The 12386-nt window shown below is 52.3% G+C and overlaps 1 protein-coding gene across 8 annotated transcripts in view; it reads right to left on the bottom strand.

Moving 5' to 3' along the window:
- The window catches only part of PRKAG2 (protein kinase AMP-activated non-catalytic subunit gamma 2), a 272371-nt gene that overhangs the window by 158810 nt on the left and 101175 nt on the right, over positions 1-12386 (bottom strand). For 2 of the 8 annotated variants that reach the window (XM_073238194.1, XM_073238192.1), the window contains exon 1: positions 56-650. The exons of the other annotated variants lie outside the window; for them this stretch is intronic. Coding sequence is in view for 1 of the 2 variants with exons in the window: in XM_073238192.1 (XP_073094293.1) it covers positions 56-149 (94 nt within the window). In the remaining variant the exon portion in view is untranslated. Of the gene's footprint in view, positions 1-55; positions 651-12386 lie in introns of those variants that run through there. 8 annotated transcript variants of the gene reach the window in all.

Here is a 12386-nt window from a genome sequence, read left to right as displayed (position 1 = left end):
TTCCCTCCAATGGTGCACGCTGGCAGGGGACTGGACAGAGAGGGCAGGGTCCTACCGAAAAGGCCATGGGGCTCCGATTGGCGCCTCTCGGTGCTCCGGTTTGGGTCCTTGTGCTTCTTGTTCCCCCTGAGACTGCCGAAGCGCTTCATGAGTCACTGTGGCCACAGGAGAGGTGACAGGTGAGCATACCAGGACCTGCAGGACCAGCGTCAGCCCCGGGTAGCAGGGGGCCAGGAGAGATGCAGCATTGGCTGGCAGGTGTGGGTGCCCAATAGCACAGCCACCAGGTGCGTGGAGACACAGCGTGCACGCGAGTGACAGCCTGTTGAGTCCAGGAGCCTTCACAGGGGCTCACAATAAGGCAGGATGGGTCACTCCCGGGGCCACAGCCGCAGGACACACAGGGTAATCCCACTGCCGTCCCTCCTCGGACGGTGAGCCCGGCAGCCTACGCGGTCTGCCCCTCCAGCGCAGTGGCTGGAGCAGCCGCTGTCCTTAAGAAGGCAAGTAGCTGCCGGAAGCGCAGGCAGAACGGCGCGTGGTTTGTTTATGTAGTTAAGGTCCACTAGGCACTCAGACACCGCAGGGTTTCTTCCTCCTTAAGATTAGAAAAGGAGGGAAGACTAAATAGGCAAGCGGAGCACAGGCCCGCCAGTCATGTGCAGATCTGCAGATGTCTCTTTAAAAAGACTGTAAAAGGAAACCACCCTGTACAGGCGATTCTTGGCACCAATTGGCCAGGGCGCATTCCCATTGTGACATGACATCACACAACTATTTTGATTCATGTGTTCCAGGGCTCCGCGAGGTCAGAAGGCTCTGGCTGCTTCTCAGAGGAGAAGCCAGAAGTCCTTGGGCTTGAAACTGCTGAACCTATTATAGCTCACGGCTCCTCGCAATGCAGGAAGCAAGACCACCTGTAAGGCGAGATTGGGGTCCCCCGGAGTTCAATGAATGGTCTAATTTGAACCCTGACTTGCTAACAGTTGTAGAAAGGCAGAGCTCAAAGAGATCTTACAGAAGATCTAGTCCAACCCCCTTCCCACTACAGATGGGGAAACCGAGGCACAGGAAAGGGATGTGAGTTGCCCAATGACCTGTAGCTCATGGTATAACCAATACTAACATTCTAACCTTCTTGATGCCTAAGACAAACCCCAATCTAATAAATAAAAACAAAAAGCTTTTAGTTGGTATGTTTTTCAACTAAAAAGCAAACCTTAAAATCACCTCATAGGACAAATTTTTCAATTCTTTTTTTTTACGCTATTATCTTCACTAAAGGGAAGTCGCAGGGCCTGTGTTAACTAGATTCGTGACCTTGAGAAATTTGCTTCCTGTCTCTGTCTCCGTTTCCTCCTCTGCGAACCAAGACAAGACGCAATCACACTAGGATTTAATCAACTTCCAGAAGTCTGAACGTCTAATGGCCATTCAGTGCACCCTTTCTTGGGGACCGACAGATGGAAAGATACAGATATTTGTAGCAGGGATGCAGGAATGATCACAAACGTCTTGGCCTTAAGGAATTTGCAAAGGATTTAGAGAGACAAAGATTAAATAATATCACTGCATAAAAAAGCTGTATGTGATCGATGGCAAGAGGCCAGAATGGATGAGTGTCATCCACACATGCAGAGAGGGGCGATCGTGGCCCTGCTTGGAGAGGAGAGTCTGAGTTGGCCTTGAGAGTCCAGAGAACAGGACAGAGGCCAGGCTGGGCCATCGGCACCTGTGGGAGAAGCTCACCTCGGAAACAAGCTGCAACATCCTCCTCCAGTCGGTTTCCTCCGGGTGCCGGGAGATCACCTCTGTTATTAAATACAGTGGCCCAAACTTCCTGAGATTAAACTTTGAAAAAGACTAAGTGGGCAGGTTTTGGAGTTTCACATTTAGATTTCTTTTTTTTTTTTTTTTTTAATCAATTCAGTTCCTGAAATAAAGTGAGTGAAATAAAGTGACTGAAACTGATTTAAAATCAAACAAGGCAGAACTTCTTTAGGAAAGGACCACTAAATATGTGTTTTATGAAGAAAGGGGAATATGTGCTTAAAAGGAAAATGAAAAGTTTTTGTCCAAGCCAATGGAATATTCTTGTTCTACATAAAAAGTAGGTAGAGATAAAAATTTCAAAGTTTAAAAAAAACGACCAAAAGTGAATGAACTTATATTTGTGTGGAAAATGAGCAGCAACATAGCACGGCTGGTGGTTCTGTGCTCAGTTTATGGTCATTTACTCATCATGGAGTCATTAAACCCCATCAAATGTACAGGACAGCTCTTGACGGAGGGGATTAGTACTTTGAATCATTCAAAGACACACTTGTCCTCTATGAACTGAATTTTAATTAGTAACACAAGAAGATCCCACTTGTTGAGTGCCAGCTGGGGGTTTGGTCCCCTCACGATTATTATTTTACTTCATCCTTCTGGCGAACCTATGAGGCAGGCATTACTCACACTGTTTTATTTAAAGATGACTAACTGAGAGTCAGAGAAGCAGCTTGACCAGGATCACACAGCTAACAAGTCGGGAGAACATGGATTCGAACCCTCCTTGATGTGACTTCAACACTCACATCTTCCCACTGCACCAGACTTTCATACACGTGCAGAGAAAAATTCACCAACAATAAGGCAAACATCTGCAAGATGCGCTGGGGGAATCGTACAGGGCGCAGAGGACCACTGGGGACTGGAGTGATCTGGCAAGTACCTCTCTCCACTCTCACTTGTGACTGGGGAATTTAAAAGCAAAAGAGCAAACCATGTTTGAAAGTCTTGATTCCCTTCACTGTCCACCTTGTAACACGGAGCAGCTGAGCGGGGAGCCTACGACAGGCTGACCTGACAAGGTGTGCCGTGCTTTGGAAACACACAGCAGACCTGCCTGCCTCCCCTCACCCTTCCGGGGTGCTGAGCAGAGAGCTGGGGAGACGCCCCATGGCCAGAACTCACTGTTGCCACCCTGCTCAGGGCTCCAGACTCTGGACTCAGTAGGAGCCTCCGGCGCCTCTGCAGAGGGGCGTTAAGGAGTGAAGAGGAGAATCACCTACATCATTCGGGGTCACTGTTCTGTTATTGGGATCGTAACAGATTGCTCTAAGAAGAGATGGAGTTGGCCTGATTCAGCAAAAAGTTGTTTTTGGCCCAGCACAGTCCTCTGTCCCACAGGGTGGGTTCTGGAAAGCTCTGTGCGCAAGGAGGTGGGGAGCAGGGTCAGGTGCGGTTTTCAGAGAAGCTTGGTGACTGCAGCATGACAACCTTGACGGTGGACACAAGTCCCCAAAGGGACCCGACCATGCCAGCGTGTACCTCTGGCCTCACTCAAAATGTTCTCCCCAGGTCAGCTGTACCCAAGAGCAGAATAGGCTGCTGGTGGCGCCGGACGGCAGGAGTGTGCTGGACTGCGGTCAACGGCAGCTCTCGGGAGGTGGGCGGAAGGAGGGCCGACTCTGGGGGTGCCACTTCCTGCGGGGTAAATACCACAGCCACGGTGCACTTCAGTGTACCCCTGTGGCCAGACGGACTCACAAAATTCCTGAAAATTTAACAGTGGGCTCTCTCACCACCGCGGTCCTCCTGTTCAACTCACACATGCCTAAAATTCCTTAAACCAGGGACGCTTCGTATTTCATAATTAGAGACAAATGCTGATGCCCTGGGAGAGGGGACACATCTGCTCTGCAGGTTACAGGAGCAAGGACCCTTTCCTCAGCACGGGCATCTGATGGGCTGGGGAGCGATGCGCACTCACAACTGCGTCAGACGTTCCCTTCTGCACCATTTCCACCAGCTGATCGTCCCAAATGAGCCAGAGGAGAAAGCGCCTCATGCAACCGTCATTCGGCGAGCAGGATGTGTTCTGAAGGAAGGTTTTCCATGCTTGGGGATTTTTTTTTTTTAAGGGGAAGGCTGAGAAAAAAGGAACTAGTGGCTCCCAAGATGGAACTTATTTTATGAATATTTTTAAAGGGCCACAAGCATCCTGGGATTCAACTTTACAAATCACTCCCCTGGTTGGGGCCACCAGCCAGCAAAGGACCAGGGGGCTGGGGCGGCAGATGCCCTTCCGCCTCGGCACTGTCCCCAGCTGTGGGAGCAAAGCTCCTGCACCTGCACCCTGGGAGTCCTCCAAGGTTTGGGGCGGGGGGATCACGCGTGTTCAAACCGCGTTCAAACCGCGCCTCTTCACCGGGAGGTCAATTTCACTGGTTACAGATGAGAGACAGTAAAGCCCTCGTCTAGCCGTTCATACTAGTCCTTATTTAGAGAACAAGTGATTATGCTGCCTTTGCACGCTCAGGATACCGCGGCCGTTTAACGTGAGTCACTGGGCAGGCAGTGCCTCTAATACTGATTATGCTAGAGGTGATGTTTTTGGTAAACAGGTGGGGCTTATGTTTGCCCAGTTCCTTTCATTTGTTTTAACCTTTCCTTTAGAATATGCACACCTGTGTTGGGTTAACAATCTATTTAACAAAGTTTTATTTTTGGACTTGGTTTGTTTTGTGGTTAATTATCAGTGGATATATCCGTTCTGATATATGCTGGGGCACCGTAGCTGTACCGCTAGCCCTTCAACTATACACCTACCCTTGACAGCTAGAAAAAGAAAATGGCACTGAAGAGTCCTTCCCGGAAACACTTCCTGCTGGGCGCTGGGCCCCTGCTGTGTGTTTCTTCTCTCCCCAGACAGACTGAAAGCTCCCCGACAGCCCTACCTCACTGGCGGGAGAAACAGGCAGACCTTCGGGAACGAGCACCGAGGTAGGCCAGGGGCCAAAACAGGCAGCGCCCCACTCGCTGGCCACCCTGGGGGCAGCACACCTTGTCCAGGGGTGCGCTGCTGACAGCCCTGGAGCCAGGGAGCTGGACTGATGGCTGCCCTGCCCGCTGCAGGCTGGGGCCCCAGGTCAGCCAGAGCTCGGCACAGACCCCAAGGTGCCATCTGCCAAGGGCAGGGCCACAACCTGACGACAGGGAATGGGTCCAGTGCCCTAACGTTTGGTTTTACCAGGTGGGCTGTCCTCTGCACATCTGGATACTGTAAAGCGCTCAAAAGCCAGGTGCCAGAGTGACTGTCTAACAGATGGAGGAGGAGAGGCAGAAAAGGGGACGGCAGGGCAGCAGACCAACTAGGAGAACAGGCGCCTGCTTCGGGATGCCCGGGGACGGAGGCCCTTGGCTGCCCCGCCAGGGCACCCTGCATGTCCTGCTATGAGCACTGGCAGCCCCTGGAGTCCTGATGAACGGCGGCTGGCCAGGGACCCCAAAACCCGGGAAAACCAGCTCATTCTCGGGAAATTCTCAGCTGCTGACCTGGCAGGCCTTGTCCCTGCAGCCCAGGGAAAGTGCCAGGACAGAGGGTACCTACTGTCCCAGTAACCTTTCAGCTGTGGCCCCCCTGGGACATGGTGCCTCTGTGGCAGGCACCACGGTTGCTGCCCAGCCTGTTTGTCCCCCTACCCCCCCACCTCATAAAATAAACACTGCAGCGGAGAGCCCCCCAGAGCAGAGGGCCCCCACTGGCCAGGCGGTCATGGAGGCAGGCCCCCCTCCTGCAGTCGGGGGCCCAGGACCCAGAGCCGCCTCCCTTGAAGCCCACCCCACCGCTGGACTTTCAGTGCTACCAACATGCTTTAAAGGCCCCAAACCCTACCACTGCAGCCACACGTCATGTGCAGCCACAAACAGGTCACCAAAACGGTGGTGAGGGGCCTGAACAAGTGAAGCAGCAGAGGGATGGGGAGACCATCCTCACCCCACATCCATGTGCACCCCTCAACCAGGCCTGGGCACCAGCGGAGCCACCGCGTTCGCAGCGCCTTCCCCCACCTCCCCACCCTCCCTCCTCTGTGCTTCTCCAGCGCCTGGGGGGCAGGCCGGCGACCCTCTCGGTGTGAGAAATAAAAGGAAGTGGAGGTTTGGAGAAGCAAAATTTGCTCAGAACTGCTGGGAGGCCAGGGGCAGGGCTAGGGTCGGATGCAGGATCCACTGGTCCCCCATCCAAGGGGATTTAGGACCCCAGGCTGTCACTTCTCTGTCAGGATTTGGAAAAGTGAGTGAAGACACCGCACAGGAAAATGTACTGCAAAACCTTCGAGGATCCCGTGACAGCCCGTGGCCAGGTCCCTGAGGGGCTGTGAGCAGGGGGCCCCTCGGAGTGCAGCGGCCACACAAGTCAGCAGCGTTGCCAGCACACTCCTGCTGGCTGCAAAATACTGTGTCATATTTCATGTTCTAAAGGTCACGGCGGCACTTGGCTCCGAGATCACAGTGTCACCTCATCGGGGCTCCCGTGTCCCTTCCCCAGAGCTGTTTGTGACCCTGCGGCTCTGAAGGGTGACCCCGCCCTGACTCAGGCACCCATGCCAGCTCCTCCACGTCACCAGCACACTTGGTCATGCACAGCCTCGTGGCTCGCCTGGGACCTGGAGCTCAGAGACTCGTTTGAGTGACAAGAGAGTGATATTTCTGGCAAAGATAAACCACCTCAGCTTGAACAGTTCAACACTTACCGGGGACATCTAAACCCAGGGATATAGGGGCATCTTAGTGATAAAAACACAGAAGAGTACAGAGAAAGTGAAAACAATGGTGATGACTATTTCAGCATGCCAAGTGCAGCGCCCCAAAGGTAGGAGACCCCTAGATATTCTAAAATCTTAAAGGGGCACCACATGCCCCCAGGGGAGCCTTATTTAACCCTTTCTCATGGCCCCTGCAGCCCCCGGGGACCTCCACAGCAGGCCAAGGACTCTGAAGCAGCAGAAAGAGTTGACGAGACATGATCCTAACTTGACTTTAAGAGCATCCCTGAGGGTGAGTCCCGGGCTCAAGGGCCAAAGAGCAATGGCTTTCAAAAACTAGATTGTAAACTAGAGGCCAAGCATCTGGATTTTCTGGTAAGTTCTTTTCTCTAGGTCATGTCGTGGAAAGCAGGAAGCGAAAGAGCAATGTGCTGAACCCTTGGCAAGGGTTAAGGCTTCCGTAACTTACAGACTTGGCAGAACGCCCGAGTGTGGTCCACTTGGACCCTCGCCTCGCAGGCAACCAGGCACGGTTTCCATTTCTCAGAACCTGGGTCCCTGAAGGAGGACTCCAGCCACTTTTGCACTTCCTTTGTTCAGAAATTAATTTAGAATCCAAGGCCTGAGCAGAAGTTTGCCTTTGATCTGTTCCTTCTGAAAAGTGAAGTATATTATAAAACAAGCTGATAAACACGAAGGTTTGAAACTTTTAGGTCAAACAAAGCACCTTACAGCAACACGGACAGGTTTACTTGTCAGCGTGCAATTTCGAGTCATTTAGTTTATTCTCCCCCATTTCCCCATAAAAAAGATCTAATATGGCCTGAGCCCGTTTCACAGGGGTTTTAAGGAAATCAAATGAAATAGAAAAGCATGAGTATCCTGCAAGCTGCAGAGCATGTTATAAGCAGACAGCATCGACTGTACCTTAAAGCAGCTTCCAAAGAAACCCCTGGGTCAGACGCTGCAGCTGCGTGCGTCAAGGACATGGCGGGAAAATGACAGCAGAGCCTCCCAGACGGAAATGCACCTCCTCCCCTGCCCACCCAGGGCTGGCGCCTGGGCTCTGCACTGGGGGAAGGGCGGGAGGCACAGCCCTGGCCTGGCAGGGCAGGTGCTTGGACTTGTGCCCAGAGTACTGCACACATGCCGTCCCTGACCTCAGCTGCAGGTCAGAGGGAACAGGACTAAACCCTGCTCGTCAGCTTGGACACTCGAAGCCCAAGCATGTTATTTCTTGAATAAGGAGACAAAGGACTTTCCTAATAATTTACTATTATAATTAATGAATAATTTACTCTTTTTAAGACACAACCACACACAGAAGGCTGGTTTCTAAACAGCACGTGCGACGGGAGCAGGGGTAGCTGCCATTTGGGCAGAAACAGTGGCCGCCAGGGAGCAACAGGAGGGGGATGGGAAGGGTCAAGGTGCGTGGCCAGGGGTCCTCTGTGATACCGATCTGGGTCTTCCCACCACGGCAGCTGGAGGTGTCAATGTGCATTGATCCAGCAAGGACCCTAGATCATCTTCGAGGAGGGAAATTACATTTAGTATCTTCTGGAGAAGAAAACTGCAAAGCATATAATGCATCTAATGCTTAGAAAGATGCATACTTGAGGCTTAATGGTTTAAGTTTCAGATATCTACAGAGTTAACCTATGTGGCTGGTCCATTTCCTGATGCTGACAAAATACAAAATAGTATTCTAGAATTCAGATTTTTCACTAAGTCCAACTGATCTTACCCCAAATTAAGTAGGTGTTACTATTCTCACTGGTATCACTCACCTCAAATTCCTCCCTGCTGGAGGCATCCCCTCAAGGCGGGGGGACACGACCTCTGAGGCGGACCGTGGCTCTTACTCTGTCTATAAAGCACAATGTATGCACAGTACCTAAATACAGCATATCTGATTTATTAAAATTGCAGGGTGTGGTTAGAAGAAATGTCTAAGAAGACTCTTTAGGGGGTGATAAAAAGAAAAGGTTGATTTGTTTTAAAAAGTAGAAGGCAGAAGGGAGGTGGGATGGCGTGGGGAAAAGAGGGCCCGTTATCTGCTGCTGAGCCACCGCAGAGCTGAATGTGGATATGATTTAAAAAGGCTCCTCTGGGTTTGGGTGGAGGGGCCAGGGGATGACGTGGGCTCGTTGAAGGTCCTCAGAGGAGCAGGGGGTGAGGAAGGGGGTGGAAGGTTCTCCTCAGAGACCTACGAGCTAGAAGGGGGCATCCTTGGAGAAGTCTCCATCAGGGGGAAATGCTGAAAGGAAACCAATGGGAAGCCAGCAAGCAAGAGAACTGCTCATAGTCAGAAGATGAAACTTGGAGACGGACAGTCCAGAGAATTTTCTTTCTTTCTCTCCCCTCCCCAGAGGCTGGGAAGGGATGGATAGACCCTGAGCCAGCCTTTCACGATGTGGCGAGCGACAGTGAGGCGGTCCCCTCTGCCGCCAGCCTGTCCTGACCCTCCCAGGAGAGTCGTTGCTCGGAAGCACTGAGCTGTGGCCACAGTACCCCCTCCCCAGGCTCCATCCTTCATTCAGCAAGTCTAAGCATCTGCATAGGCCACGTCTAAGGAACAACACATGAAGATGTATTTGCTCATCAAAAGCTGCTGCCATTTAAACTTAAAATTTCTGCATATCAAAGCACACTGTTAAGGGAGTGAAAAGACAAGCCACACAAAGATAAGATCTGAAAACCAATATCTGATAAGGGTCTAGTATCCAGGACATATAATAAACTTCTACAACTCAACAACAAAAAGACAGTCCCACAATCTCAATTTAGGGAAAGGCTTTCTACTGACGGCTAAGTGCTTAATGCTACTGTCTAAGGGCCATTTTCATGTCTCTTGGGAATTGTCTGTTCATGTCTCTTGCCATATTGGCTGAAAGATATCATTTTTACATTTTTACAGCTACACAATACTCCACGGTGTGGATGTACCTTCTTTATTTTCTCCCAATGCTCCCCTATATGTACACTTATTTCCAGTGTGTCAGCTGAGTGGGCCTAGAAGCAATGGCATCCCAGGAGCCACGGGCACACCCAGCACCTAGATCTTATTTCTCAGTTTCATTTGCCACTAAAAGTAACCAAGGCACTTTGGAGAAATGGTTGATTCCAGGGCTGGGCAAGGAAAGGCCACGATAAGGCTGGAACATTTTGTTACACCAGGAAGTAAGGAATGGCTTACAACACAACGGGGACAGTCCTGGGACACAAGATCAGCCTGGAGGGGCTCCTGCTGCCACAGCCGGGGCAATCTGAGCACCAAATTATGACCAAGACAAACCCAAATCCACTGTGGAATAAAATGTGAATCCGTGAGTATATCCACCCATCCACCCATCCATCCATCCATCCACCCACCCACCCACCCACCCATCCATCCATCCATCCATCCATAAAGAGAAGACAAAAATTTCCTCCTTAGTAGAATCTCACCAGTCAACATAGAATTGGTGATCAACTCAGCAAATCACCTTTTGGCAACCACCATAGTAGTAGTTGAGGTAAGAATAATCAACGGATATTAAAACTAGCACGTGACAGACTCCCTTAACCAAGGTGTCAGTATCACCAGGAAGGGGTCAGAGTGACATCACATGCTCCCAGTGGGATGTCAGTACAGGACGGCGGCCGCACGCCTCCCCTGCCCCACCAGCAAACCCGAATCTGTTCACGGGGCAATGCCAGGCAGGCGAACCCCGAGGGAAGCACGTCCACGCAGGAACTGGCACACCGTGGCAAAGGACTCGAGGTCGTGGCGAAGGAGGCTCTGGCAGAGGAGAGGCTGTGCCCATCAGGCCTTCCTCTTCCCAACAGTGATGTGAGGCGATCTGTGAACCGGGAATCAAGTCTGTAGCCTAGCTAGGACTATTGTGTTAAAGTTAATTTTTCCTGATTTTGATAATTGCACTGTAGTTAGGAGAATGTCCTTGTTTTTATGAAACATACACTGAAGTATTTAAGGGCAAAGGGACAATATATCTATAGCTCATTCTTGATGGCTCAGGTTTCATATAAATACACACACAGAAATAAGTATGGATGGAGAGAGAGAGGATATAAGCCAAGGTGCTGAACCATTAATGTAGTGGAATATGGATGAAGGGAATCTGAAAATTCTTTGTACTGTTTTTGCAACTTTTCTGGAAATTTGAAATTGTCACAGTAAAATGTTACATTTAAAAAGGGATTAAGAAAGAAAATGAGTGGCAGGGAGTAAAGGCAGCATGCGCTAGCATCTCTGTTCACTCCATCTTATCCCTACCCAAGCAGGCCCTTAGGGGACTAGAGGGCTCCACAATTGCTGCAGGGAAGGAGATTCTTCTGGAAGTTTTTCCTTGGCTTTTCCCAGTGAGAGTAACTGTGCCCTTATGATCACAAAAATAACCTTGCAGCCCAGCCTACTGGCACCTTCCAGCCACATCTGCATGGTGGCCGCCAGAGGGCGCTCTCCCGGGGGCGCCGCCGGGTGCCAGGCCGCATACCTCTGCTGTGCGCTGGCTGAACTTTTCAGGAAACTTGGATGCCACGCATACTTTTCCTTTCTTTGTGGGCAGGCAAGATGAGTCACGTTTTCCTGAAGTCTGCTGGGCCCCAGGATTCAGAGCTCACCAGCTGCCCCTACCCTGGAGGCTCCAGCCGGCCGGCGAGGCGGGGCCCAGGGTGACACAGGGGAGGGTTGAGGACGCGCGCCCAGGCACACCCTGTGCAGCCAGGCACAGGGCGACACTCACGCAAGTCTGGACGCTGGCAACATCTGGGGAGAGAGCCAGGGCTCCTGCTACGGCTTTCCTGAGCAGCCCTGAGGGGGAGCTGGGCGTCCGCTCGCCCTGCGGCCTGCTCACCCCGGCAGCTGTCAGAGTCGCTGCCAGGCCGGGCAGGTAGACCCCAGATGGAATCTGGCCTGCACGATGCTCACGGGATCGCCACGTGTGACACTGAGAGGGAGGCGGGACTGGCCCCGGATGAAGTGGAGCGGCAGCGGGCACCCAGCAAGGCCCACAGAGCTCCGGATCTGGGTGGCCGCAGAGACCAGTGGGCGTGGGCTGGCTCAGGAGGGGCATGACTGCATGCCAGGTGGCTCTCTGCGGGTGGTTCAGCCAGCAGCCCGGGACGCGCCCCTCACTCCGGGAAGGGAGTCAGAGGCACAGTGCGGCTCCGGTCACCAGGATGTTTTGCACGGAGCCTGGAGGTGGGACGATCTGGCATCTCCAGGACCTGCAGTGTAGGAGGCCAGGTGGGCTCGGTCGGGGCAAAGCCAGGGCCAGCCAAGGGCTCGGTGTGGAGGATGCGGTGAGGCTTCAGATTCCCCACCTGAGTGTGTGGGGAAGGAACTAGCGGCTGAAAAGGGGATGATTCATGCTTTAAAACAAGGGGACCCAATCCTGCCAGCAGCCTGCTTTTATAAATAAAGACTTAGCGGAACACAGCTCACATTCGTTCTGCCGCCGAGTAGCTAGAACAGAGACCAGGTGGCCCCTAAGGAGCAAACCATTTACCATCTGGCCTTGTACAGAAGTTTGTTGGCTCCTGTTTTAAAAGACCCCCTACTTGCCTCATCTGCCAGGCACCCAGAGAGCCCCATGGGGCCCCAAACCTTGAGACCCGGTTCAGCTCTCACCTCCATGTTCACCCTTTTTGGTCTAACGGCCGGGTCCACATTGTCTTGCCTTTGTGATACAAGTGATACAATAGGCCAAGGGCTGCTCCAGGGGCCATCGGGCCTTCAGGGAGGAGTGGGGTCCCTGGGCGCAGGGGGCCGGCCTGGTACCCCGGCCTGTGTCAGGAACAGCCCAGCCTCCACCCCATGCTGGTCCTGCCTAACTGTGCAGCTCAGCC

Source organism: Manis javanica, chromosome 6 (assembly GCF_040802235.1).
Source record: "Manis javanica isolate MJ-LG chromosome 6, MJ_LKY, whole genome shotgun sequence".
In the NCBI taxonomy this organism is placed as follows: domain Eukaryota; kingdom Metazoa; phylum Chordata; class Mammalia; order Pholidota; family Manidae; genus Manis; species Manis javanica.
This window is presented reverse-complemented; position numbering and strand designations above follow the sequence as displayed.